Source organism: Sorex araneus, chromosome 3 (genome assembly GCF_027595985.1).
Source record: "Sorex araneus isolate mSorAra2 chromosome 3, mSorAra2.pri, whole genome shotgun sequence".
NCBI lineage: Eukaryota > Metazoa > Chordata > Mammalia > Eulipotyphla > Soricidae > Sorex > Sorex araneus.
The window spans coordinates 79,733,816-79,761,692 of record NC_073304.1 but is presented as its reverse complement, the minus strand read 5'-3'; the positions used below and the strand labels follow the sequence as shown (position 1 = coordinate 79,761,692).

General features: G+C 39.2%; 1 protein-coding gene across 2 annotated transcripts in view; it reads right to left on the bottom strand.

The window, feature by feature from the left end:
* Nucleotides 1-27,877, bottom strand: part of FMN1 (formin 1) — a 475,774-nt gene that overhangs the window by 89,703 nt on the left and 358,194 nt on the right. For both annotated transcript variants that reach the window (XM_055132734.1, XM_004609543.2), the window contains one exon: nt 19,096-19,188. In XM_055132734.1, coding sequence (XP_054988709.1) covers nt 19,096-19,188 — 93 coding nt within the window. The remainder of the gene's footprint in view (nt 1-19,095; nt 19,189-27,877) is intronic.

The window sequence follows — 27,877 nt, the reverse complement described above, 5'->3', positions numbered from 1 at the left end:
TCAAAAACACTACTAAGAAGTTGATGGCATGGAGGTTGGAGTGATAGCATGGCGGGTAGGGCATTTATGTTGCATAACAGCTGAACAAGGTTCTATCCATGGCACCTCATATGGTCTCCCAAGCCCATCAGGAGTGATCCTTAAGTGCAGACACAGGAATATGCCCCAAGCACCACTGATTATGCGCCCCCCCCAAAAAAAAAAAATTGACAGCACAGTGCAACCTCTAAATATCGCAGATAATTGAATACAAAAGACTAAAACCATGTCCTTCAAAACAAAAGCATTTCAGATCAGGCATGTGGGGCTCCCTTAAAAGGGGGCTGCAGGGTTCCCAGAGACTTGGCTGCTCCACTGAGCACCAGAGTAAAGATGATGCTGGTGGGGGGGGGGCACAGTCATGTGGGGAATGGAGCAATCCTTGGGATGATTATTCACCCCCCAAGAGAGAGGTGAAGTGTCTGAAAACCATTCACATACAAGAGGAAGTTGTGCTGCTGGGTTTGCAAATCCCACTTATACAGATAATTAAGTACACAGTAATTTTGGACAGGGGGAGTGCTAGGAAGAGATTACACATAACTAGTGACTACTAAGTGTGAGAAGTCATTGTTTAATAAATAAAAATGACTCCTCTTTCCACCCACCCGATCTTTGGAAGATACACATTGAGAAGCGGGTCACATAGTACAAAAAACTTGTTTTGCTCAGAAACCGTTGCTCAAAGAGGGACTGACACATAAGGAACAACATGAACAAACAAACCAACCACCACCGTTTATCACAGTTTATGTAATCTGTGGTTTTCTTTTTTCCTTTGGCCATTATTATAGATCTTTTTGCTTAGATTTTTTACCGCCTCTTTTAACAGCTAATTGATCTTTGTGGAGTGTGGGTCCTGACAGTTTGTGAGAAACATTCTGGACTACTTTTCAGGCTTGTTTTTGCTTTGATGCCTTTTGGATATTGTCCATTTAATAATTTTGAGAAATATAGAGAGAGACACAAACCCTTATATATGGTACAGCAATATCTGGCATATTTGGTGTGTCCATGGAGAAGAGGTCACATAAATCCAAGAGAATAAAGTTATTATTTTAAGTTAAGACAGGTGGTGTTTCAAATTGATCCACTCAAACTATGTAATCAAATCTCACAAACTTTAATATAAATTCCAGACTCTGGTTTCATGTCTATATTTTTAGGGACAAAAATCTGGTAGATATCTAACAATCTAAAAACATCATAGTTTCAATGTGATTTAGAATGTACAGATTTTTAAATTTATTTTTATTTTTTCCTCATACCTGCATTATATTTATTAAAAAATTTTTTATTAGTGAAACATCATGTGGTACAGTTGTAGACTTACAAACTTTCGTGATTGTGTTTCAGTCATACAATGATCAAGTACTCATCCCTCCACCAGTACCCATTCTCCAACACCAATGATCCCAGTATCCCTACCCCTGCCCCCAGCCCACCCACCCCCTCCACCCCACCTTTGTGGCAGGGCATAGAATGTACAGATTTAAATCAACATATTCTACCAGCTCCTCCCTCAAGCCCCTCCTGATCAGGGAGCATATTAAGCCTAACCAGGCAACTGGTCAAATTTATCTTCTTCGTTATTATCTCATGCTGAAGACTTTCATCTATAATAGCGCTAACCAGCTCAGGAAAAAATACTCATAAAAGTATAAAAATCTCTATAAATATGTTTTTTAAAACATTCTTTATTCTCTTGGGAAAAAAACTACTCAATTCCATTGATTCATATTAGATCAAAATATGCCAGCAAGTTTGAGTACCACATGCTGGTCTTGGGACCAGACAGTGACCACTCAGATCCCAGAGAACAAATCATGATACTGGACAAGTATGAATTTTTTCACAGCTGTTTAGAATAGACCTTTTTATTGGCAACAGCAGGAAAGGAAAAGAAACACTCAAGTTCCCAGTGTTTTCAGTTTTCTGTAAATAAACCTTTTCCAAAAGGTATGTAAATTGTTAAATCTGAAACTGAACAGTATTTATGCTCAAAAAAGGTGTGCCACCTAGAACTTTCTGCATTTCTTTTTTTTCTTTTTTAATCTCTTTTTAAATTATTCATTTAATTGAATCACTGTGAGATAGAGCATTACAAAGCAGTTCATGATTGGTTTTCAGTCAAACAATGTTTCAACACCCATCCCTCCACCAGTGTATATTTCCCAGCACCAATGTCCCCAGTTTTCCTCACACTAATCCCCCAATTTCCCCAACTCTCCCCCCAACCCTCAGGAAATATATCTGAGCTAATACTGATGATTCTATGTGCTCAAGTAGGTAACATGTAAGTCCCACGGTAAGAGGAATTTGAGAAGCTACTATTTATGAAGTTGCTTATTTCTTCCATGTAGTGACAGAGAAATAAAGTTCTTTGGAGGGTGGTCTGATGAAATCTCATTCCCTAGAAATACCATCTGTCCTGATGAAATTTTAAGAGCATGGCCTTGTAATTTGCTTTATCTATGAACCTAAAAATAAAACGGATTTTTTTTCCTAGGGTATGCATTAATGCTCAGCTTTGCAAATCACTATCTACTAAGTCAAGGTAACATTAAACTTAAGATCAAACTCAGTGGTATACTGCCTCCAGGAGATTCACCATCAATTCTTTCTTTCTCTTCATCTTTGTTTGTTTTGGTTTGAGTTTTGTTTTTAGGCCACACACCCAGCAGTGCTCAGGGTTTACTTCTGGCTTTGCATTCAGGAATCACTCCAGGCAGGCTTCAGGGACCATATGGGCTGCTGGGGATTTAACATGGATCAACCACATGCAAATCAAGCACCTTACCCTCTATCCTATCATTCCAGCCCCCCAATTCTTTCCTTCTCTGTACTCATGCACTGTTCTCCATTGAGGAGTAGAGTCTATCGCTCCACTCCCTTGAAAGTGTGTTGACTTGTGACTTCTTTAAACAAAAGTGACATATGTTTGATCTCTATTCTGTCAGAGGATTAGCAGTTTCCATTTCCTATTTCTTGTGACATTTTTTTCCTCAAAAGCAAGCCATATGTAAGAAATCAAACCATTCCAAGACCACCATGCTATGAGGAAGCCCAAGTCAAGTGTGGCAGATTGCATGGACTCAAATATGGCCTGCAAGCCCACCTTTGCTACTCACACTGGCCCAGGACTCAGATCATTCTCACACCAGCTACCTAGTGACTCCAACCTTCTGGAAAAGCTGAACAAGAATCACTCAGTTGAGTTTTGCAACATATAGAAATAGAACAGATAATAATACATGACATTCTTTACCTACAAATTTTTGTGGCAGTTGATGACACTGCAACAGACAACTAAATAGACCCAAAGTTCCCAAAGTTCCCAAAGCTAAAGACTATAATCTCCACTGGTAAATAAATATAAATCCCACAGGCAAGGACTGTGTTCATCTTGCTCATCATTCATCAATTATAACAAATATTATAACATCAAGAACAAAGTAAGGCTTAATCAGTATTTAATGAACAATCTGAAACAGCTAAATCTGTACTGGGATGGTGAAAGAATCATCTAAGAATAGTAACTTAGATGAAACTAAATCTGCCTTTGCTTCAGAAACTTAGGTCAGAACAAAACACTATGGAGAGTAATGGGAAAGATGAGAAGAAAACCAAATATTTATACATATGTAGAAATATATGCATAATTTCATATATAGATATTAGATATTGTACTGAATGGTTGATGCCTGTTAGCCGATTTGATGATCACAACAATACTATGGTATTGGTTATATTATTTCTGTCTCTGAGATCAGAGAGCTCAGTTTTGTTTAGACAAAGTTCATTTCCCAAGGTCAGAAAGTTAGAGAAGGGATTTGAACCCAGATATGTATAATCCGAAAGTCAACTGTCTTTTCATTACAGTCTCCCAAGAGACTACAATAGACACAATAAGAAAACAATTTGAAAGAGGCAATACCCATTCTTTGAATTGTACCCGAGACTAGCTCCAATAATTGCTGTCAACATGTTGGAACATTTTTCACAAAATGAAGCTCAGACCAATTAAAATTAATGCCACAGCTATGATTACAAACCAGGGACCAATGCCAGAGGAAGCTTAAGTTTAAGAAAGCAGATGATCACGCACATATATTATGCTAGCAATTAGGCTTACTTCTAGCATCATCATATCCAAGAGTCATAAAAGAGAGAATATTAAGGGAAGAATAGTGTTCTCCTGGGATGAAAAGCATTTCAAACAGATTTTCTTCAGTGGATTTCTGCATTACCTATTCTAACATATTACACTACCTCAGATTTATTGTATTACAATTATGCCACACTTTATTTATTTCAACTCAGAACTGCGATATTATAGTGAGCTCAGTACGTAGATATTCAATGAATAATTTAAACATCAACAAGTTAGTGGATACTAAGGAGAAAGAGATGTGGCAAATAACAAAGGTCCCAGTGTTTGACTCCTGAGATGTAATGAAAGTGTGCTTTCAAGTACCAGCACTTGAAGAACTTAAATTCTAATAAATTTACAGAAGGACATAAACAGTCATTGTGTACTTCCTAACAGTGAGAAAAATATTGTCTATCCCTGTTGAAAGTTATTCATACCTTCTCAAATACACAATTCATATTTTCAGAGGAAAAAAATGTTAGAATTTAACCAAAACTGGAATAGGAAAAAGGTAGATAAATGTCTTATGAAATAATAAAAGAGTTAAAGAACTAAGCACTTTTTTTTTTTTTTTTTTTTGCTTTTTGGGTCACACCCGGCAATGCACAGGGGTTACTCCTTGTTCATGCACTCAGGAATTACTCTTGGTGGTGCTCGAGGAACCATGTGGGAAGCTGGGAATCAAACCTGGATGGGCCGCATGCAAGGCAAACGCCCTACCCACTGTGCTATCGCACCAGCCCCAATTAAGTACTTTGGTAGCCTCAGTGTGTAACCTATCGGTTGATTTCTCAAAAAATAAAACAGCTAATTATCATTTTTCCATCTGCTAGAAAGAAGGGTTTTAATGATGACTAGTTAACAGCTATCAAGAATAACAGCTATCAAGGTGCTTACGCTAGTGGTATGTATTGGCTGTCATTTTTAGTCACTTCTAGCTTCTAACACAAGGCTTAGGGACCCTTTGTGGAACCCAAGGACCATGTGTTTGCAGTTAGATTCAGCGGCCACTAGGTGGTAATATTGCTGATTTGAGTAAGCAAGATGCGAGAGCCACACATACAGCATGCTATCTTGAAGGAGATTATGGGGAACACTTCATACCTGGATGCAATTTTAGAACTTTTAGCCATATTTTAAAATATTTTAATGGAGAAAGAATATAATCTTATATGAAACTTCACATATATTTAACCCCTTTAGTGCTTCTACTCACATGACTTTTTCTACTTACATACATGATTAATTTATAGATCATATAAAGAAAGGTTCACATTTCAAAGAAACCCAGTTTATATTTATTGATTCGAATCTTACTTTGTTAGGAGATGAAAAAGATGTACATGGTAATTTTTCTTCTAGTACTTGACAACCTTTACTATTTTTTCCTTTTCTTTTTCTTTTTATTTTTTGCTATTTGAATTCTGAGTCCAAGTAATACTTTTAAGATTGAGGTTCTAAAAGGGAATACCCTGACACAGTGGCAGGGTGGGATGGGGGGAGATGGGACTGGGGAGGTGGGAGGGATGCTGGGTTTACTGGTGGTGGAGAATGGGCACTGGTGAAGGGATGGGTTCTCGAACTTTGTATGAGGGAAACATGAGCACAAAAATGTATAAATCTGTAACTGTACCCTCACGGTGATTCACTAATTAAAAATAAATAAATTTAAAAAAAAGATTGAGGTTCTGAGCCTCACCTCTGCATCATATATTAAGACTAGGTTAAAATTACTGAGTATGTCATCAGTAACAGCACCAGCCAACATATAGAGTGCCAGGCTGTGTTAAACGTTCCACATGCACTAATTCATTCAGTCCTGGGCTCCTACTAATGCTGCCATGATTCCTCTAAAGCAAAATGAACTCAACAGAAGAATCTGACTTTGAATTATTTGAAAGAATGTAGAAATCGTTCCAGAGTTGTATGAGTTGCATATTATCTGCGAAACCACCCATTGCACAATTTCTACTCCCAGAGGACTGTATAGGTGTTAAGTTATCCAGCGAGAAGACAATAATTGTGTAATTTAGAGAGAAGTCATGTGATGGCAACTCAATCAATCACTGATTAAAACCTCTTTGATAGTTGTCAGGAATCCAAAGAAGAAGTGGTGCCTGAGCCAACAATTACATGAAGCAATTTATCATGAAAACAACTATTATGCAAGAATGCAGAGCTCAATGTTGATTCCATGAAATGCTTCCATCACAATTCTTCCAAGCATAAATGAAATTTTACCGTTACTGCTGGGTCAGGGGATCCTTATTAGGGCTCCAGGAATAGGGGACTCTGGTTTTAGGGCTAGTGGGCAAGTCTGTTATTCTCACATTTTTCTCATTTAAATGCTAAGAATAAATGTTTACTGTTTATTTCCAGTTAACCACAAAAGTCTTGAGACACAGAAAATAAGTGATCCTCTCAATTTTATAAAATGGCACAGTACCAACATGGGGATTGAAATCACATTCACCCCGAATAAGCTACTGAAATTCTCAGACTCAGTTTTCTTATCTGGAAAGTTAGAAATAACAAAATGATCCTCAAAGGATTTTAATTTTATTCCTTCCCTCACCACTCTTTCCTTCCTTGTTATTGATATTGTGACTGGGGACTGTACACACACCTGGCTGTGGTGCTTGCTAGAAGTCACACATCAGATTATGCTGCTTGCATACTTACTCATTGGCCCATTGGCCTATGGTGGTGTGAACTTGTTTTTTTGTTTGTTTTTTGGGTCACACCTGGTGATGCACAGGGGTTTCTCCTGGCTTTGCACTCAGGAATTACTCCTGGTGGTGCTTGGGGGACCATATGGGATGCTGTGAATCAAACCCGAGTCAGCCACGTGCAAGGCAAACGCCCTACCCACTGTGCTATTGCTCCAGCCCCGGTGGTGTGAACTTTCTTGGTTTTATTTTGTTTTGTTTTGAACCACTCAGTGATTCTCTAGGCTTACTTTTGGCTCTGTGGTCAGGATCACTCCTGGTCGAGGTAAGGTAACCATCTTGGTGTCAAGGATTAAACATCTTTTAAGTTGTGGCTCTTGCTAGGGATTACAACCATTTTTTTGTGGTGCGTACATACACCTGGCACATGAATCCCACTGTGGTTGGATATTACTTGTGGCACTTGGGATCTCAGAGACCAGAGTCGCCAGGCTGAAACAGCTGAGCTGCTAGGATCAGACATGATACATATTTTATCAAGAGAATGATGGAATCATGAGCATCAAAAGTTATGCCAGAAGAAAGGAGGAAGGAGGAGCTTTAGTGGATGTGCACACCTTCTGTGTGTGTGTGTGTATGTGTGTGTGTGTGTGTGTGTGTGTGTGTGTGTGTGTGTGTGTGTGTGTGCTAGAAGAGTCTCATTGCTTACAGCTTTTGTAAAAGGGTTCAGGGGAAGAGATTTATAAGGAAAGAAAAAGCTGATAGCTCTGACTTTCCATTTGAGACATAAGGAAAATATACTAGACCTTCAAATTTCCTTCCACATGGTCCAGTCCAGCACTCAAAGAAGGGAAAGAGTTGAGTGAGACCAGATTACAAGGTTCAATTGGTAGTCAAATGGGTTGGCCCTGAATAGGGAAGCTGTCTTGGGGATTAAAAAATAATAAGATTAATATAAAAAGTTAAATGCAAAGTACCTATAAAGTTATTTATTTAAAAAATATTTTATTTTTGAGAAAAGGTGTAAAGTTTGAATTTTTAAAATACCACCTCTGAATTTTTTCATTTTATTTTCTAATCACTGTAGCAGTGAAGTTATTTAATGATTTTTCAGGATTAATATTTTACATACTGCCAGTCTGATTAAACAGAAGGAGCAGCCTGCATGGCCAACTACTTATAAGCTGTAGATTAGGTTATTATTTGTCCCTAGAGAATTCTGCTAATGCACTATCCTTTTTCCCTTCTTCTTTACCTAAATAACAATACAATAGTATATCTACCCTTGCTTTTTCAATTAAAAATGTATCTTAAATACTCCTTTCTGTGATACATGCAGACTTTCCTTGTTCTCTTTTTCTAAAATTTTAAACAGATGCTTAGTATTATATCATATGGAAATGCCTTAATTTGACAATCGCATTATTGATAGTCACTTAGGTTGTTTCCAATCTATGATTATTACAAATAGTGTCACAGTAAGTAACATGGAACATAAATCACTTTGCATGTGTATCTCTGAGAGTATGCTTCCAGAAGTAGAACTGCTAAGTCAAAAGGCTTGTAACTTGAATAGATACTACTAAATTGACCTTCACACAGATTGTAATAATTTACACATTCACAATATGGAAGCGTGAAGTTTTACCTTACTGCACTGCCAATCCCATTGATAAATAAGATCAGCAGTGCAGTACGGTAAAACTTCAAAAGTTCTTTTTTAGTAAAAAAGAACGGTATCATTAAAAAAATTGTTTTTGCCAGGACTGGAGCGATAGCACAGTGGTAGGGCATTCGCCTTTCACGTGGCTGACCCATGTTCAATTCCTCCGCCCCTCTCGGAGAGCCCGGCAAGCTACCGAGAGTATCAAGCCCGCTCGGCAGAGCCTGGAAAGCTACCCATGTGTATTGGATATGCCAAAAATAGTAACAAGAAGTCTCACAATGAGAGACGTTACTGGTGCCCGTTCGAACAAATTGATGAGCAATGGGATGACAGTGACAGTGAATATCATTGATAAAAATGAAATTTCAATGTCATTTCTTTACTTTTATTTATTTGTTTATTTTTTAGTATTTGGGACACACCCTAGGTATGTTCAGGGTTTACTTCTGACTATGCATGCAGGGATCACTCTTAGCAGGTGCAGGGGACCAGACAGGATGCTTGGGATGGAAGCTAGGTTGTCTACATTCAAGGCAAGCACCTTTATCCCTGCTGTACTAGCTTAATCCACAATTCTATTTCTTTCATATATCTTCTATTTTAAGAATGGCATCTTTTCTTTGTTTAAAGAACAGCTTCAGTTCAGATTATTCATCATTCTACTAAATGTCTTTTTTCCTAATGCTATTTAGGAATTCATATATTATGAATATATAAATATTAAGTAGACTGATCTTTGTCTATAAAAGCACAAACTTGTCTAAAATTGGGATTTGATATTTATTTTCTTTTATACTAAGGCAGAAACTATTAATGCATTTTTGAATTTTTACAAATTGATTTATCATGGCTTTCAATGCTATGCAATTTTAAGGATATAGATTTATTCTTCTACCTAAGTTTCCCCTAACAAAGTTCCAGTTCCAGCACACAACCAAAAGGGCACCCTTATCCATTTTTCCCATGAGCCCTCCTTCTCCTTCTCCCGGGTTGACACTATAGTTTCCACTGAGTTATTGAGTTTTAAAATGAAGAACGGACATGGAATTTTGTTGCAGAACCCCATTTTCTGACCTTTTCTAATAGAGCTATTAGTAGATTATACATTATATTAATAGACTTTCGAATATATTGTCTTTATAATCTGGGGAATAAGTTCTAATTAGTCATGAAATGTGCCACCTTATTTAGAATTTTACAATTATGGTAAGATTGGTTCTTAATCTTTTTTTTTTCCCCTGAGGGGGACATGCAACTTTTTAAAAACATTTATATTAGCATTTATTTGCACATGAAAGGATTTTGAGGGCTGGAGTAATAGCAGGTTGGGCGGATAGGGCTTTTGCCTTGCACAGGCCAACCTACGTTGGGTTCAAGTCCCAGTGTCCCAAATGGTCCCCCAGCACTGCCAGGAGTAATTCCTGAGTGCAGAGCCAGGAGTAACTCTTGTGCATTGCCGGGTGTGACCCATAGGGGAAAAAAATGATTCTGACATTTCTATTCATTTTGCAAAGCTTTCAATTGGAGAGAAATGAAAACAAATGAAAATGAGTTTGTGGGGTTTGGTCAAAAAGAAACTGAATAAAGATATAAGGGAGGGGCAAAAAGAGGAAGAAAAAAGTGGGACAGGGAATGAAGACAAGAGGGAAAGAAAGAACTTTACTTTGGAGGGGGTAGACATACATTATTGGGAAAAAAAGATTCAAACTAACCTTTTGATCTTTGAGTACTCTTAAAACTCTGAGGAGATGTTTGTGGAATATAAAGTAACAATGAAAAACTAACATCCAAGAATAGTAGAGATAAATACCAGAAGGATCACTCCACAGCGTAGAAGCTGCCCTCACATGCTGGGGGAAAAGACAGCTCAAATAGAGAAGGAACCACCAAGTAAAGAATGCTAGGAGGACCCGCTCGGGATGGGAGATGGGGGCTGTAAGTAGACCATAGACCAAACATGATGGCCACTTAATAACTCTAGTGCAAACCACAGCACCCCAAAAGAGAATGCCCTGCCACAGAGATGGGGTGGGGGTGGTGGAAGGGATGCTGGGATCATTGGTGGTGGAGAATGGGCATTGGTGGAGGGATGGGTACTCATCTTTGTATGACTGAAACACAAGAATGAAAGTTTGTAAGCCTGTACCTGTACCTCACAGTAATTCACTAATAAAAAAATAATAATAAAAAAAAACACCTGTTGAGATGGCTTTCACTGGCTGCCGAGGATTTCTGATGTTATTTCAGTGACTCAGAATTCAGAATCAAAAACCTTAAGTCTTGATTTTCTGACATTATCAGCAAATATTTCACCTAATACTTTTTGTCATTAATGAGGTGAAAACGAAATCATAGTTATTTCTGCAAGCTCTGCAAAGAATATAAAAGGTATTGCCTCTTCCATGTTACAATGTCAAGATCATTACCCTCCCCTGATCTTTCTGACCTTAACATGGGATTATGGTGGTAAACCAGACAGTTTCTTTTCTAGTTTCTGGGGGTTAAAGTGAGGAGATTACCTAATGGTTACTCCACAGCTTAGAGTAAAATTATGTCCATGTCAATCTAATCAGACTTATGAAGAATCGACTATCTGTGATGCTGAAATTTTGATATCCAGGATATTTTGATGACATGCACTAGAGACCCCCCAAATTGCATTTCACCCGACCCTGGCATGATTTCCCCTTTCTAAATGGATTTATTTATTTGTGAAATACATTGCTGGAACACTAGTAATAATCCTTCTATTAACTTAGTCAGAAGAAAATAATAAATTTCCCTTAAGTTACTAAAAAAAAAAAACCTCTAAGAAAACTGTTAGAAAAATAACATGATCTCAATGGATCTAAACAGAAAACCATGTGAGGGACAGAAAGCCTCTGGGCACTTTATAAGATTCACTTTTTTCCCCCACCATTAATTTGATGAACCCTATGCACTCCTATCATGGGCCAGGTTGGGATTCTAGTGTATTGAAATCAGAAAGCAAATAGGACCAGAAGACAAAAATCCCAGATACCATGGAGTAATCCAGTTTTTTAGATCATTCTTTAAACAATAACTGTGGGAAATCAGCATCACTACTTCATTCATTTTATAAATTTATCTTTTTTTTAATTATTAGACAAAAGTTTCTTGACATTACTTATCACTCTAATCTCTACTAGTTAAAGCCTAGAGAATAGCTTGATGAATTAGGAATAGCCACTTGATGAGTGGCTCACTCATATTCATTTTGCTTTGGTTCCATTCATGGGTACCAGGTAAAATTAATGGAGAATGAGATAAGGCCAAGTGTGGGAGAGGGCTGGTATTAGCGCCAGGTTAGGTTCCAACTCTCCCTGCCAAAGCTATAAATACAAATGACCAATTTAACAGCATGAAAAGACCACCTACAAGATCCATACCTGGAACCTAATCAGGGAAGTTGTTCTGCACCTTCTTTCAATTATAGGATCCCTGCTATGTTTATGGAGACTTTTAATGCGAGCATCACAGTTTTGAGGGCCATATCATTATGACCATGTTTGATCTGAGGGTGGGAAAACTTGAGTCCAAATAATGCCTACACCAGGTTACTCTGCACTGAGCTATAAATTGGAACCAACGAGAGCTCACTATGTGGAGACAAAAAAAAAAAAAAACTAGTAAGGAAAAGGCTTAGATACTCAGAGATTACAACTTTAAAAGGTGGTTCTATTAACATTACTTTTGACTCATAGCAGGAAATAAATTTAGTTAAAAACATTTAACACAGTGTGGTTAAAAAACATTCTTAAAAAGTATTTGGGGAAGGAACGTTGATAAAATATTAGGATAAACATATTTTCTCCACTTGATTGTGGCAATAGGATATGTCTTGTAAAAAAAAATCCACTCATCTCTATTGCTGAAGAGCTGAATTGCAGCTTATGTAAAAAATTAACCAATAGATGAATCAACTAAATCACAGATGCTTGTGACTTCTCAGACCAAAAGATCAAAAGATTAAGCCTTTATGATTGATAAGAACCCTAATAGAAAACTAGCTTTCTTGGGGCTGGAGCGATAGCACAGCGGGTAGGGCGTTTGCCTTGCACGCGGCCGACCCGAGTTCGATTCCCAGCATCCCATATGGTCCCCTGAGCACCGCCAGGAGTAATTCCTGAGTGCAGAGCCAGGAGTAACCCCTGTGCATAGCCAGGTGTGACCCAAAAAGCAAAAAAAAAAAAAAAAAAAAAAAAAAAAAGAAAACTAGCTTTCTTGCCAAACCCTCAAAGACCATAGAAATATTTTTTCCTAATTTATGCTTATTGTACCATAATAACATGGTAACAATAATCATCATCATCATCATCATCATCATATCTTTGTGCTCAGATATTTAGATACTTCAGAACATCTTGTATATCCTTTCTTTTGGCTATTCCGTTCTACTCCTATAATAAATCACTTCCTTGAAAGTCTCTCTCAGCACTCTCCATAAGCCCCAAATTTTTATCAGTGCAGATCATACATATGTCAAAATCAACATGTCCAAAGTTTACCTTTTCATTTTCCATCCCCAATCTAATGCTAATAAATATCAAGCCAATTATCCAAGCAAGTAAATTCTTCCGTGATTCTGGTACTAATAATGGGTTATTAAATCCTGTAGGTTTCTTTATTTTTACTGTGATGGGTTTTATTCAAGTTCTTACCATCACTTGCCTGGGCTACTATAAGAATAGTAACTGGCCGATATCAGTCTTTTTTCTTTCCATTTTTAATTTCAGTAATGAAGATTAAACCCAGGACATGCAAGTCTCCATTGCTAGGCTATATCTACAGCTCCCAGCTTGTCTTTAAATTGCTGTTAGCAACAGTTTTTTAACAGGAAAACCAAAAAACAACATTTTCCTCACACCAAAACCAAACCAGTAAGCTCAATATTACTAGGTCACTCCCATACACACTCTCTCCATTCCCTGTTCAAAGTTCAGATTCTTTATCAAGCTCTACTGTGACCGTGACCCTTCTCTTATTTTAGGTCTTTGGTTCTCCTATGCCCTGTGATCTAACCACACCCCCAGCACACCATCTATTCCATTTGGAGACTGCAGTGCATGTTTTCATCTGCCACGATGCCTTTCTAAATTTTCTATTGAGAATTTCTAATCCTCAATTGCTTCATTTTTATAAGAAAGTGATGGTAGTACTAATTTTTATAGGTTTGTCATAGAGAATAAAAGAGAACAATGATCTATGCCTTAGAGAGTCAGGCAAACAGAAACAGTTATCAATTATTGTTTTCATTATCAATTCTGAAAAAAAAAAAGCAAAAAGCTACCCTTAGCCAAAAAGTATTCCTAGGAAATGAAAGCATCTCTCATCTTGTGTTCAAATTATCTTATTAGAGAACCAGATTACATCAATTTTAAAGACAGAATGCTCACAGTTTAGGTCTCTGATAATAAGGTATATGCATGGTTTGACTGAATGTTAAAATAGTCATATTTTAATATGTCATATTAAAATAGTCAATGACATATTAGATGCTACATTATACTTAAACCATATGAAAATTGTTTTTAAATGTTTAGTTTCAAGACTATGATCCTGGAGGCCTACTAACCACTTCTGGCACCCAGCGGCTTCTTGCAGAAATGCATCTAGACTGTGAACTGAGCCACAACCCCATGCCATCCCGGGAGGGGAAAGGTTTTTCTCTCTTGGCCTTTTCTTTCTTTGGGAGGGGGGGCGGTGGCGGCAACGCCCACGTGGCAACCGCCACCTTATAGAGCCCACTAACCAGAAGTACGAGCTCGCAGTGATGTGGCGAGCAGGAGATCTCGAGATGGGGGGTGTTACTGGTGTGCTCTCTGCCCAGACGAGATCCGGAGCGGCCACACATGAAACGGCTCCTCTGCTCCTAAAAGACTATGATCCCGGAGGCCTACTAACCACTTTTGGCACCCAGTGGCTTCTTGTTTTTTTTGTTTTTTTTTTTTTTGGTAGTTAGAGCATTTTCTTTTCTTCTTCTTTTTTTTTAATTGAATCACCATGTTGAAAGTTACAAAGCTTTAAGCCTTCAGTCTCAGTTGCATAATGCTCGAACACCCATCCCTCCACCAGTGCATGCATTCCACCACCAAGAGTCACAGTAAACCTCCCACCCCGCCACCGCCCCTGCCCCCCACCCCACCTGTGTAGTTGGTAAATTACATTTTACTTTCTCTTTACCTTGATTACATACAAACAAAAAAAAACCTCACTATTATTGTTTGGAGTTTCCCCCCCCCCCCCCAGTGGCTTCTTACAGAAAATGCATCTAGACTGTGAAGTGAGCTACAACCCTATGCCACCCCGGGAGGGGAAAGTTTCTCTCTCTTGGCCTTTTCTTTTGGTGACTTCTGGCAGAAATCTCTGAACTTTATTACTAAAATATCAGAAATCCAAAACCGCGTGGCTGCTGTTGAGGCTGCGAAAGCTCATATATTGAAAAATTCCAAATAATAATAGTGAGTTTTCTGTTGAAATATTGAATGTATTCAAAGTATAGAAAAAATAAAGTGAAGATAATTAGCCACACAGGTGGGGGGGTGTGGGAGGGGAGGTATACTGGGGTTCTTGGTGGTGGAACATGTGCACTGGTGAAGGGATGGGGGTTTGATTGTATGACTGTATGACAGTCATTGTATGACTGAGACTGAAACCTGAAAGCTTTGTAACTTTTTTCATAGTGATTCAATAAATAAATAAATAAAATGTTTCCACCCTAAAAAAAAAGAGTTTAGTTTCATGCTAAAGAGATAGTTGAGCAAGTCAGGCATTTGTCTTACACGCAGTCCACCAGAGTTCAAAACCAGAAACCACATATGGTCCCCTGAGCCTTGCCAGGAATAATCCCTGAGCACAGAGTTAGAAATAAGCCCTGAACACAGCCCATAACTCCCCCTCACCCCAATTTTTAATTATCCAAGGTGTGTAATACATATTTATGGTGGTAGAAATTCACTTTTCTTTTTTGGTGCAATAGCACAATGGGTAGGGTGTTTGTCTTGCACGGGGCTGACCTGGGTTTGATTCTCCATCCCTCTCGAGAGCCTGGCAAGCTACCGAGAGTATCCCACCCACACGGCAGAGCCTGGCAAGCTCCCCATGGCATATTCGATACACCAAAAACAGTAACAACAAGTCTCCCAATGGAGACATTACTGGTGCCCACTCGAGAAAATCGATGAGCAACGGGATGACAGCAATACAGTAATTTTTTTGTGAATCAGTGAAACAATTACTTTAAAAATAGATTACTGAGTGATGTGACTTAACTGATGTAGTACATGTCAGTCTGAAGAATCCACCAATCACCTCCAGGAGTGGCCAAGTGAAAAAGAGGGACTATTATTTTGAGCTCCTTGGTAGCCAAAAGATATTGCAATTGCATTTGAATAAGCAAATTGCTGCCCTGAAGTTTCTGAGTAGCCACTTGATGGAGTAGTATGCTGCCATCTTTTTCATCCAAGCACTGCAACTTGAGAGCTAAACGATAACAATTCCCCGGGCAAAAATGGAGAGACTTTGGCTTGTGAAGCTGCATTCCAGAACAGCAGGATTTATACTGAAAAGGCAGAATGATAATGTGAAGAAAAGGAAGAACTGAGGGGACAAAGACTGAGAGACCATGTCTCTAGACTAGCACTGTACAAGAGAAATGATGAGAGCCATAGCTAAGGTTTTCTAACAGCCAAGCTTCAAAGTGAAAAGAAAGGGTAAGATAACTAATATTCTACTTAGTTAATTCAATATGTCAGAAATGTGATTTTACTATGTCATCAATGCAAAAACATCAGGAACAAAGTATTTGGCAGCAAGTCTTCAAAATCTGGTTTGTATTTCCCCCTTTAGAGCCTACCTCAATTGGGGTGAGACACATTTCAGTTGCTCAATGACTGCCTGCGGCTAGTGTCATATTGGACAGCACAATTCTCCACATTTTTAAAAACCATTCCAGCCAAGGAATGAGGAAACTGTCACACACTATGTCAACCTTGATTCTTCTCATGACATAATATAGAGAAGGTTTAATATTTATTTGTATATTTAAAAATTCTTCACAGAATGACACTTTCCCATCAGGTTTTGTGCCTAGTTTTGGCTGATTTTGTTTAAACCATGATTCATGGTTATTTTTAATGTCCTCTCATCTTCCCTTAACTCTGTGGATTAAAAGAGCTGACTCCCTTATTCAATGACAGATCTACCCCTGGTGGCTGGGACAATGAATATGTGGTTCTGTATTCCTACAATCTCCCAGAATATCTCCTTGTGGAAAATGGACATTTATCTGTGAATACATATTAAAGAATGAACTGAGCTTGGCAATAGTGAATCCCCACCTGCCTCTCTACTGGACTCATTGTGGAATGAAATAAAAGTGCTCAGGTCTGGGACTACCCTCAGGATTGTGGTTGTTAATTCTGAAGTTCAGTCTACATGTCAAAAATTTTTATTCTTCCCTCGATGAATCTAGTATGTAGCTAGGGAGGCATGGTTAAAAACCACTGCTCTAGGACTTCCTTAGATTAGCTTATTGTGGCCACACTCTAGTCTCCTTGATAAAAAGTCCAGTTTGATTCACCTCATTTTTCTTTCACAGAGCAAAATGGAAGTTTCCTGAGAAAGCATGATAGAAGAGACTAACAGATAACCCTAAGTGGTGATTTCCAAATATATTTTACAAATATCAAAGATCATTGGGGTCTATTCCTATATATCCTGTCTCAATGACAACAAAAATTAAAATTCACAATATGTGTGACTGTGGTTTTTTTTTTTCTTTTTGGGTCACACCCAGCAATGCGCAGGGGTTACTCCTGGCTCTGCACTCAGGAATTACTCCTGGCGGTGCTTGGGGGACCATATGGGATGCCGGGGATTGAACCCGGGTCGGCCGCAGGCAAAGCAAATGCCCTACCCACTGTGCTATCGCCTGGCCCCAATATGTGTGTCTTAAGATGCTAGCTGGATTCAAAAGATAAGGATTAGAAAGCTATTAGTATATGCAGACAGGTAATACCCATGCACACACAGAGCAGAATTTTTCTAGACACAACTTAATAGCAATTGAAAATAAGAATGATCACAATGTGCTTATTTAAATTTTATATGTCTACTAAAATTATTCACTGGGGTTGAGAAAAACATTTCATACTTCAAAATGATACAACAATAAATCCACTTTGTAAGTCATATATAAAACCTACCTAATTTTAGCCAGAAGTTTGGTACCACTGTTCACATTCAAAATGGCACTTTGCCTGACCGAACTCTTTCTTTTTTTCTGACAGTATTATTTCTATCATATATGAGGTTCGGCAACGGCCAAGAAAAAAAATTCCATATTCTACTTTAATACCAACCTGTCAGTGAGGAGGAAGAAACAATAATCTCTCCTCCTAGGGAGCAGCTGGAATGAAGTTACTCTGACTCAGGGACTGAGAATTTTCTCGCCAATTCCCAAGGTGGTTTGGCCAAACTTTTATGGATTCATCCTGTCTAGAGGTTTTTGTTTTAATGATGGTGTGATATCATGTGGTATTGCTAATAAATAGAAATAGTATGTTGCTATATTCCCAAAGGCTCCTACATGCATTTCCTTGACTTTCTAGCAAAGACAAAAGCTCTTTCTAACTATCTTACAGTTTTTTTCTTTGAGATATGACTGATGTAAATTTGATTCGGTGTATAAAACAATAAATATATGTGTATATATATATATACACATATATATACATACACACATTTACACAGTGAAATGATTACTACTGTAAGTCTAGTGACATCTATCACTGTAAGATTTTTCTTTTAGCAATATTAAGTATACAATAGCAATATTAATTATGGTCACTATGCTGTATGCTGCATTTAAAACTCAGTTAACTTATAAATCGAAGTCTATATTTCATATTTAGTTTGACTTCACATCCTATGCTGAATTTGAAAAATTAAGCTAGAATAAGCTTCCAAGTTCACTGAAAGTGAACAATAGCAGTTTGCTACTCCTGTCAAAATCATGAAAGACAAACATAACTTGCTAAGATACCTAAAAGAGTCCACAGTCTTTTGCGTGGCACACTTCCATCTGCCCGAAGAGCTGATGGTTATCAAGGGATTAGATATGTGACTTCCACCTGGGTTCAATTTGCCTTCTTGAGAAAGAATAAAAACTACAACACAAGCATCCTACAGTTACACTCACAAAGCCAGAAAGATAATCACCTGTCCAGAATCATCAAAACTCTGCCATGTCCTGACCAGTCCGCCCATCAGTGTTTACTGAGAATCCTCTGAGGCTCCACACAGAAACAAAGCAAGCAATCTCCCCTCAAAAAAGTTTATAAAAATGAGTAATGTTGAAGAATAAAAGTACTAGAATAAATCTGAAAGATGATATATAGGTCACTCCATCTACTACCTCGAATGTGCAACTCAAATGAGCAAAAAGGAAACGGGAACTGCAAGGCGTTCACAGGTACCAGAGAATGAGCCACAGAACATAGACTTGTTCAGAGTACAATGTATGTGCAGCTGAATCCAGCTCTTACCTTTCTGAAAGAACTCCTCCAGCTTGTCCTTGAAAGGCTGGAGGTACTCCTTCGGTGACCCTTTGCACACCACTACCATCTGTTTCTCACTTGCTGTGAAGAGAAGCGTGGGATTAGATTTCTTCAAGAACAACTATTTGCTGAGCTTAAGCTCTGTGTTGTGCACCTGGGTGTCATAAGTGTGGAATCAATCATTACTTATAAGTTTGAAGAAAAGGGAAAAACAGAAACAACACAAATATGCATAGAGAAAAATGATGATCTCCCCCTACATCTCTTGCCAGGAACAGGAAAATGCATCGTCTTAGGCTTCCCTTTTATAGAGACACACCTAAAACTCTGACTTGAGACAGGGAGAATACTCTACCTTTAGTTTCTAAAAAGCATAGAAAGAAACACTACTTAAGGACCTGTCTGGGAAATTAAGGACTCCAAACTTCAGATTCCTAATAGAATTTTGCAGGAATTTCTAGTTTACATATTACAGATACAAACTCTTTGGAACAACAGAATGGGGAATCCCTCCTAACATGTTCTAAAATAAGAACAATGCTAAGGATACAGAGAATTGCATCTCTCTTCATGCTTCTTATTCACCTGCTCATCCTATTCATATTGCACTGTATTATGTGAAATTATTTTACATGTGATTTAAGAAGAATGAATTTACTATACACACATATATCCAAACTAGTTCTGATCTAGTGATATGGAAACTATGTATTCTTAGTTCACCATTACAAATGGAGTTAATTTAGGCAGAAGGCATTTCCCTAATGCTTGTGCCAGTGGCAGAAAAAGTACCAAGAAAAGCAAACTTCACTAAAGTGAAGTGTTGATTCAAAAAACACTTTTTTCCCCCCTTACTGACCATTGTTAGAAATTACTGACAGGTCCATATCTAAGAGAATGTAATAGCACACTGACATTTTCACCATCAAGAAATCATTCCACCAGGTTCCAAAAACAATAGAGAAAGGATACGGCAAAGCAACTAACAGATCAGCACTGAAAAAAAGGTAACTCAGTGCCACCTAAAGATAGGTATCTGACACTGCTTCTGCCATATTGCCAGCTAGATTGTCAATGTCCTAGACAACTCTGGGAGACTTTAAGATTGTGTGGAAGATGAAAGCACGATAGAGGGAGTGGCGTTACCTTCTAAGTCAAATTCAGAATCTATTACATTCTTCTTCTTTTTGTTTTTGTTTCTTTGGTCCATACCCAGTGGTGCTCAAGGGTTACTTCTGGAGGCTAAGGGGAACCTAATGGGGTGCTGGGTATTGTATCTGGGTTGGCTACATGCAAGGAAAGCATCCTACCTGTTGTGCTACCAGTTACTTTTTCAAAAGTGTCTAGAGTTATTCTTGCCTGGGATCAGAAAACAGACCACAGAACAGTGGTACCTAAATTCATGGTCTCAACAGACATGGTTATTTTCTAAAGTTTTTAAATAATGTACTTTGACTACTGTGATCAGCTTTTCTGATAACTTATTCCAATGTTATCTTGAATTTAGCTTTTCCTAATTTTGTTTTGAGGGGGCTAGTGTACAGTATTGACTCCTCGCTCTGCACTCAGGGATCACCACTGGTGGGGCTTGGTGGACCATATGGAGTGCTGGTGACTGAACCCAGGTTGGCTGCATGCAAGTTGGCCCTGGGCCTAGCTTCTTAAGCTGCAGGTCAGGATGTCATATGGGGGTAAATGAATGGGGGTGGGGCATGGTCACAAGAAACCTGGCAATAGTAGGAGGTCTCTGAATACACAATCACCAAAACTTAATTAAAAAATCAACCACATACGGGGCTGGAGCGATAGCACAGTGGGCAGGGCGTTCGCCTTGCACGCGCCCAACCTGGGTTCGATCCCCAGCATCCCATATGGTCCCCTGAGCACCGCCAGGAGTAATTCCTGAGTGCAGAGCCAGGAGGAACCCCTGTGCATCGCCAGGTGTGACCCCCCCCAAAAAAAATCAACCACATACAAGGAATCTGAAGAGTCAGTCTTTCCTTTTCCCTCCTTCCCTTTCTTCCTTCTTTATTTCCTCTCCCCTTCTCTTTCTTCCTCCTTTGAAATTATTTTTAATTGATCTTCTGTAGCTTACAATGCTATAAATAATGCTATATTATTTATAGCTTACAATGCTATAAATAATGGTTTGTCATGCACATAATTCCAATATTACACCCATCTCCAGTGTACCCCCTCTCTCTTCCAAAGGAAAGACACTGCTCTCTTCCTCTCCTTCCCTCCCAAGTCAATTGTGTGGCTTAGTTCTCCCATTATGTTGCCTTTGGCCCTTGATGATACCTTTCCGTGTATTTTTAAGTACCACATATGAGAGAGATCACTCTATACTTGTCCCTATCTTTCTGACTGACTTTATTCAGCATATCTTCTACTTGTATCCATGTTTCAGTAAACTGCATGATTTTGTTTTTTTCTTAGAGTTGCATAGTATTCCACTGTGTATGTGAACCACAACTTTTTGATCCATTTATTTGTAGTTGGGCATTTGGGTTGTTCCTAAGTCACTGTCACTGTTATCCCACGGCACCAGTAACGTCTCCATTGTGAGACTTGTTTGTTACTGTTTTTGACATGTTGAATATGCCACAGGCAGCTTGCCAGGCTCTGCCATGCTGGTGAGATACTCTCAGTAGCTTGCCAGGTGCTCTGAGAGGGGCAGAGGTACAAAAGTCAATATTATACAATATCATACAACAGCCAATGTGGCTACTGTACTAGAACAACATGTTGCACTTCTCTGCTAAAAAATGGTTATATGAAGAAAAAGTTTAAGAATCCCTAATCTAGGAAAACAAACTGATATAAAAGCTAATTACTTTATAAATGACTTTATTTGAAAGGCGGAAAGGCATTCCACAGAGATATTTGGGAGCTACCCCCAGTGATACAAGACCCTCAGGGCCAGATCTCATGGTTAGGTGTTTGGCTCAGTGATAAAAGTGCTGCTCAGGTCCAGCCACACTGAGGCATGCTCATGGGCCATGTTATGTCAGGAATGCACATGGCAGGGCCTTGTGCATTCTGAGCTTTCTATACATACTCCACCTTTTGGAGCATTCTGTACAGCCTCTTACTATATTGAAGAAATACAGATCCTACCTTGAAACCAGCCGAACAACAATTTAAAAACACCTTTTTAAAAAACTGAACCTTTCTTAGTTGGGTTATCTGTTCCTTCTACTGCATCTACATCATCATATCTCTCTACTGACATTCATCACTTTCCCCTATGTTTCTTTCCCAGAAAACGGAGCCATGGCCAAACGGTAAGTTTGCTGCTGTTCTCTTCTGAAAGCAGGATGCTCCGAGCTAGACTGGTGTTAAAGGGAGGAGGAGATGAGAGAGTAAATGGAGCTGGAATTCACTTTGCTGACACAAGTCAAATTAGGGTTGAAGGACAAGACAAACATGACTGGACATGGAGAGGGAAAATTTTGGAAAGTTTTTGTTTGTTTGTTTAAGGAAAGGAGATGATGAGTTAACCTTGAGACATATGAACTTTGCTTTGGTCTTTACAAATAATTAAGGCAGGAAAAATAACTAAATAAAAGGAGAAAAGGAAGAAAAGATAACATTATTAATGTATTTTTACTTACTGCTAATTCAATTAAATTATCACTCACTCTCTCTCAGATCTATTTCCATGTACATGGGAAACTGATGGAGTTCACCAAAATGATGAAATGTTTCCAACTGAATCAGTCAATATTTCCAGTTTCATGCCTTCATTCATGTGATTTTCCTACCTACATAATATACACTATACCTATATAATACACACATAATACATATATCTATATTTTTCCTACCTATATTTCCCTACCTATATAATACACATACTTCCTTTCCACTATTTTTTAAATAAAATCACCATGAATTACAGTCACAAAGTTATTCATGATTGAGTTTTAGGCATACAATATTCCAACACCAATGCCTTCACCAGTGTCCATTTCCTTCCATCAATATCCACTGTTTTAAACCCAGCTCCTTATAAACAGTTGCTCTCTTTTTATAAGCCACATTTCCCATATTCTTCAAAGCTCTCTATTCCTGGATAGTATTTTTTTTCTAACCTTTAATTATATTTATATCTATTTAGCACAGAGGGTTAGGGGTTTGCCTTGCACGCGGCCGACCTGGGTTCAATTCCTCCACCCCTCTTGGAGAGCCCAGAAAGCTACTGAGAGTATCTTGCCCCCATGCAGATTTTGGCAAGTTACCCATGTCATATTTGATATGGCAAAAAACAGTAACAAGTCTTACAATGGAGACGTTACTGGTGCCTGCTTGAGCGAGTCGATGCACAGTGGGATGATGTTGACAATGATCCCTTCAAGAGGAATGGCAGAGTCTCTTGCCCCTGTGCCTGGCTGTCTTCACCAGGGCTCCTTAGAGGTGGCAGGCTGGGTCTCCCTCCCTGCCCCTAACAGAGTCCTGGTAGCCAAAGACTTCTGGAACCCAACCACAGCCATGCTTAAGGCCACTCTCCATACGCTTGGACAAGCCTCACACATGAAGGAACTGGCAGAGGAACCCAGGTGTGCAGGACCCAGGGAGGAGATCTCCAAGCTTGCTTGGATCGGAACTGGCCTCTTCCGCCCAAAACCCCCATTTTCCAGTAGCTAGGCAGTCACACCCACAAACTGCCCCTGGTGCCGTGTAATCCCATCAACAACCAACATCCAGAGACTATAAAACCAAGCTCCTTAAAGCGAGACATCTTACTGCCTAGTTCTCCCTCTTGGAGAACCTGGTAAGCCACTGAGAGTTTCCTGCCCACTTGGGAGAGCCTGGCAAGTCCCCATGGTGTATTCAAATGCCAAATACAGTAACAATGATGAGTCTTATTCTCCTGACCCTGAAAGAGCCTCTGATGTGGCACTGTTGGGAAGGACGAGTAAAGAAAGGCTGCTAAAATCTCAGGGCTAGGACGAATGGAGACGTTACTGGGCCCACTCGAGCAAATAAGCCATCAACGGGATGACAGTGATAGTGACAGTGATCCCTTCAAAGTCATTATACAAATTTCACTGACTTGTCCTCAAATTCTTACCTGGAGTTCCATGTATATTTGGCCAAAGTATATGATTCCCTCACCTTCACAAAAGATTGAAAAAAGAGATGATGAATGCTTATTTAGAGTGGGACAGAGTGACCTCCTCCTTTTTTTCCACAGGGCTCTGCCTTTTCAATTTACAAATACTATCACTGGCCCAAATTGATCTGAAAGATTTGTGTGTATTCAAAGTGTCATCCCAAACACCCACTGGTCCAGAAAAGAAGGCAGAACTACCCAGAAATAGGCAATTGTTCAGAAATCCTTCAGTCTGCTCTAAATAACTGGCATGTCCCATTAATCTTCCATAACTGCATAAGCTTTTCTGATGATACCCAGCTACGAGTCTGCAAATATAGGTAGCCGTACTTAAAAGAAAGTTAGAGTTTCTCACCATTTAAATTGAGAGAGTCATTTACATTTTTTCACCAGCCCTCTACCACACTCTACTTACAGAAGTGATGCCATTTGCAGAAAATTATTTTTCAAGAACACAAGTAATTTATGGTGAGGCATGTCTGAACACTGGTCATAGGATATAAATTAATTATGAAAATAATTTCTTCAAGGTTACTTCTCCCTAGTCAAGCAATGCTGAAGGGAGAGCTTATTCATTTACAATAGAAAATCTTTCACTTTGGTCTGAATGAGAGTTGACAGTAGTAGCTTTCACTTTGCTCTGAGTGTGGTGATAGAACTCTGGGTACTCATATGTCCGCTCATATCTTATGAGGTCATGGGCTGGGGTGATGAAAGGGTAGAGGCCTATACCTGGGCTCGGACTTGTTTCAGCTCATCAACATGATAGAAAATGTTCAGTTCTTGTTGTTTGGGGGCCACATCCAGCAATAATCAAAGGTTACTCCTGACTCTGTGTTCGGGAATTACTCCTCATGGTGCTAGGGGGAACATACGGGATGCTGGGCATCAAACTTGGGTCAGTCATGTACAGGACAAGCACCTTACCCACTCACTGCCTGATCGCTCTGGTCCCAGACATGACGGAAAATATAAGTGAGCTAAAGCAGGGAAGTGGTTTGCAGGAAGTCTGGCACTAGCAACTGGCCTCATAAATATTATTTGTCAGCTTTATGATTTAGTAATAGTGATCAGGAAATATTACAGCAAGAATAACAAGAAAAGCATGGCTGGGATGCTGGCTCTTATTGATGTGCACTATCTTTATGGAAATAATCCCAGTTGAAAATCTTATTTAGAACACAGGACAAATAACTTTGTCCCCTCACCCAAGTTCTATCACCCCTTGGGATAATTAACTGGAAGATCCTGAGATAAAAGGGAAAGAAAATGTGGAATAAGTCTCCTAGGCTCTGAGAGTCATGGTTCTGAAATTAGAAAATGAAACCAGAGCAAATGAAAGCAGCTCCCCAGTTGTGCTCCAAAGTTCCTTCTGCACTCCCAGTGGGCCCAGCCTTTGCACATGGCTGGTTAGAATTAGACTCTCCATGGGCAAAGCAGAAGCACTCTCCAACCAGCTCCACTCAGTCTCAAGTTCCACTGGTCAGGCAGTGTGCCTACTGCAGCTTAGTAACTTGCTTATCTTTGATGCTTTCTCGCAAGGAGTCCTGAAGAAAACTAATGATGACAATAGAGACTGGCAGCACATAAAGGAAAGAGGTCACAGACAAATCCCTAAGTATCAGTTACTGTCCTACCAGAAGATGCCCTCACAGTAATCCAGAACACAGAAGCTGCCTCAGACACTGGTTGTGCTAGGAGTCTCAGTGCTAACAAGTCAATGTTACCTTTAGTTTCTTCTTGTTCTCTCTGCAGTTTTCTCTCTCAGGCTCTCTCTCTCTTTCTCTCTCGGGCTCTCTCTCTCTTTCTCTCTCTCTCTTGGGCTCTCTCTTTCTCTCTCCAGCTCTCTCTCTCTCTCTCTGCCTCCCTCCCTAAGGATTTTTTTAAAATAAAATTAAGTATAAACACATTCATTCTAGAAATTAGCTACTAAAAATGCTCACTGTGAGAGCAGTACTGAAAAAGCAATACACAATAAAAATGGAAAATATAAATTAAGAACATTCTCATTGAAAGATTAAGCCCTTTTAAAAATATTTTAATTAGGAGCACATATGGTTTTGAGTATTCCTAGTTTCCAGATGTGAAACTGTCAAGATCATAGGTGGTTTTCTTCCCCCCAACCCCCGCCCCTTGTTTGTTTTTTGATTCCTAGGAACAAGAAATAATCATCATTGAGTCAATTAAATAGCATGCGTAGGGTCCAGATACGATTAATCAACTCTGTTTCTACCTGAGTGAACAAATAGCTATTTGTACTTAAAATATATACCTCAGATGCATGAAAACAAGGTCAGAATGTGACCGCAGAATCATGGGGAAGCACTGTCATACCCACACGCCCTAAACATACAAGAAGACACTTGAATTATGCAGAATGTGATTGCACCTCAACAAGGCTGTTATAGACAAATCTCCTCATCGGCCACCCTCCCTCCAGAACTTGTGGTTGCTTCTTCCAGAAGGGAGCATAAAATGAGGCCCCCATAACCATGTCACCGGGCTCCACGTCAGGCTGTTTTCACTCAGAGAGCCCCAGAGGGGGGCAGGTGAGAGCCCTCCTTGCCCCAAGGGACCCAGCCCCAGCAGCCAACCTCCACAACCCAACTACCACCACACTCCAGGCTGCATTCCACACGCTCAGGCAGAGCCTCACACATGAGTGAACATATTCCTGGACCATGTGGTCGCTAACACATCATCATAGAGGGAAATAAATATATATGCCTCTTGGAAAGCCTGGCAAGCTACCAAGAGTATCCCATCCACACAGCAGAGCCTGGCAAGCTCCCCATGGCGTACTCAATATGCCAAAAACAGTAACAATAACAGTTCTCATTCCCCTGACCCTAAAAGAAGACTCCAATCATTGGGAAAGACGAGTAAGGAGAGAGCTGCTCTCAGGGCTGAGATGAAAGATGTTACTGGTGCCCACTCAAGTTAATCGATGAACAACGGGATGACAGTGATACAGTGATAGACAAAGCTACTCATAACCTCTAAGCTTTAAACTGAAACTATAATGCATATATGGAAAGACTGTCCAATTTGTGTTTCTTTTATAAGGTAGAGGGATTTTTCAAATCCTAGGTACAACTATGTCTGTATTATGGTAGCCTTAAAATATTAAATCCTGGGTCAAAAATGTAAAGTGTTGGAAATACTCATTTACCTGGGAAATAACACATACTAGTCTTCAAAGTAGTAGTACTGATAAATATCATAAAATTTAAGAACCATTGAACAAATACTTGAGCTTAACAAGATAAGCTAGATACGTTTGCTAACTTGAAAAAGCAAAAAAAGAGCTTAGGCACATTCTTAGTTGTAGGATATTCATCTACGCATAGGTCTGTAATACACATACATCTATATCCTTTTTGGACTACTCTTAAGGAAAATTTATTCTTAATTTTTCATATTCTTTACTGACTGGAAAAGTTATTTAATACCAATTTTTAGTTTCCTGATATATAAGAACCTCATAAAGGGCCACAGAATAATACTGACATTAAGGCGCTTGCCTTGCATGCGGCTGACCAGGTTCAAATCTCTGACAACACATGTTCCCTTCCACACTACCAGGAGTGATCCCTGAGCACAACATGGTGTGGCCCTGTACCCTCTCTCCTTTTTTTAAAAAAAAAAATC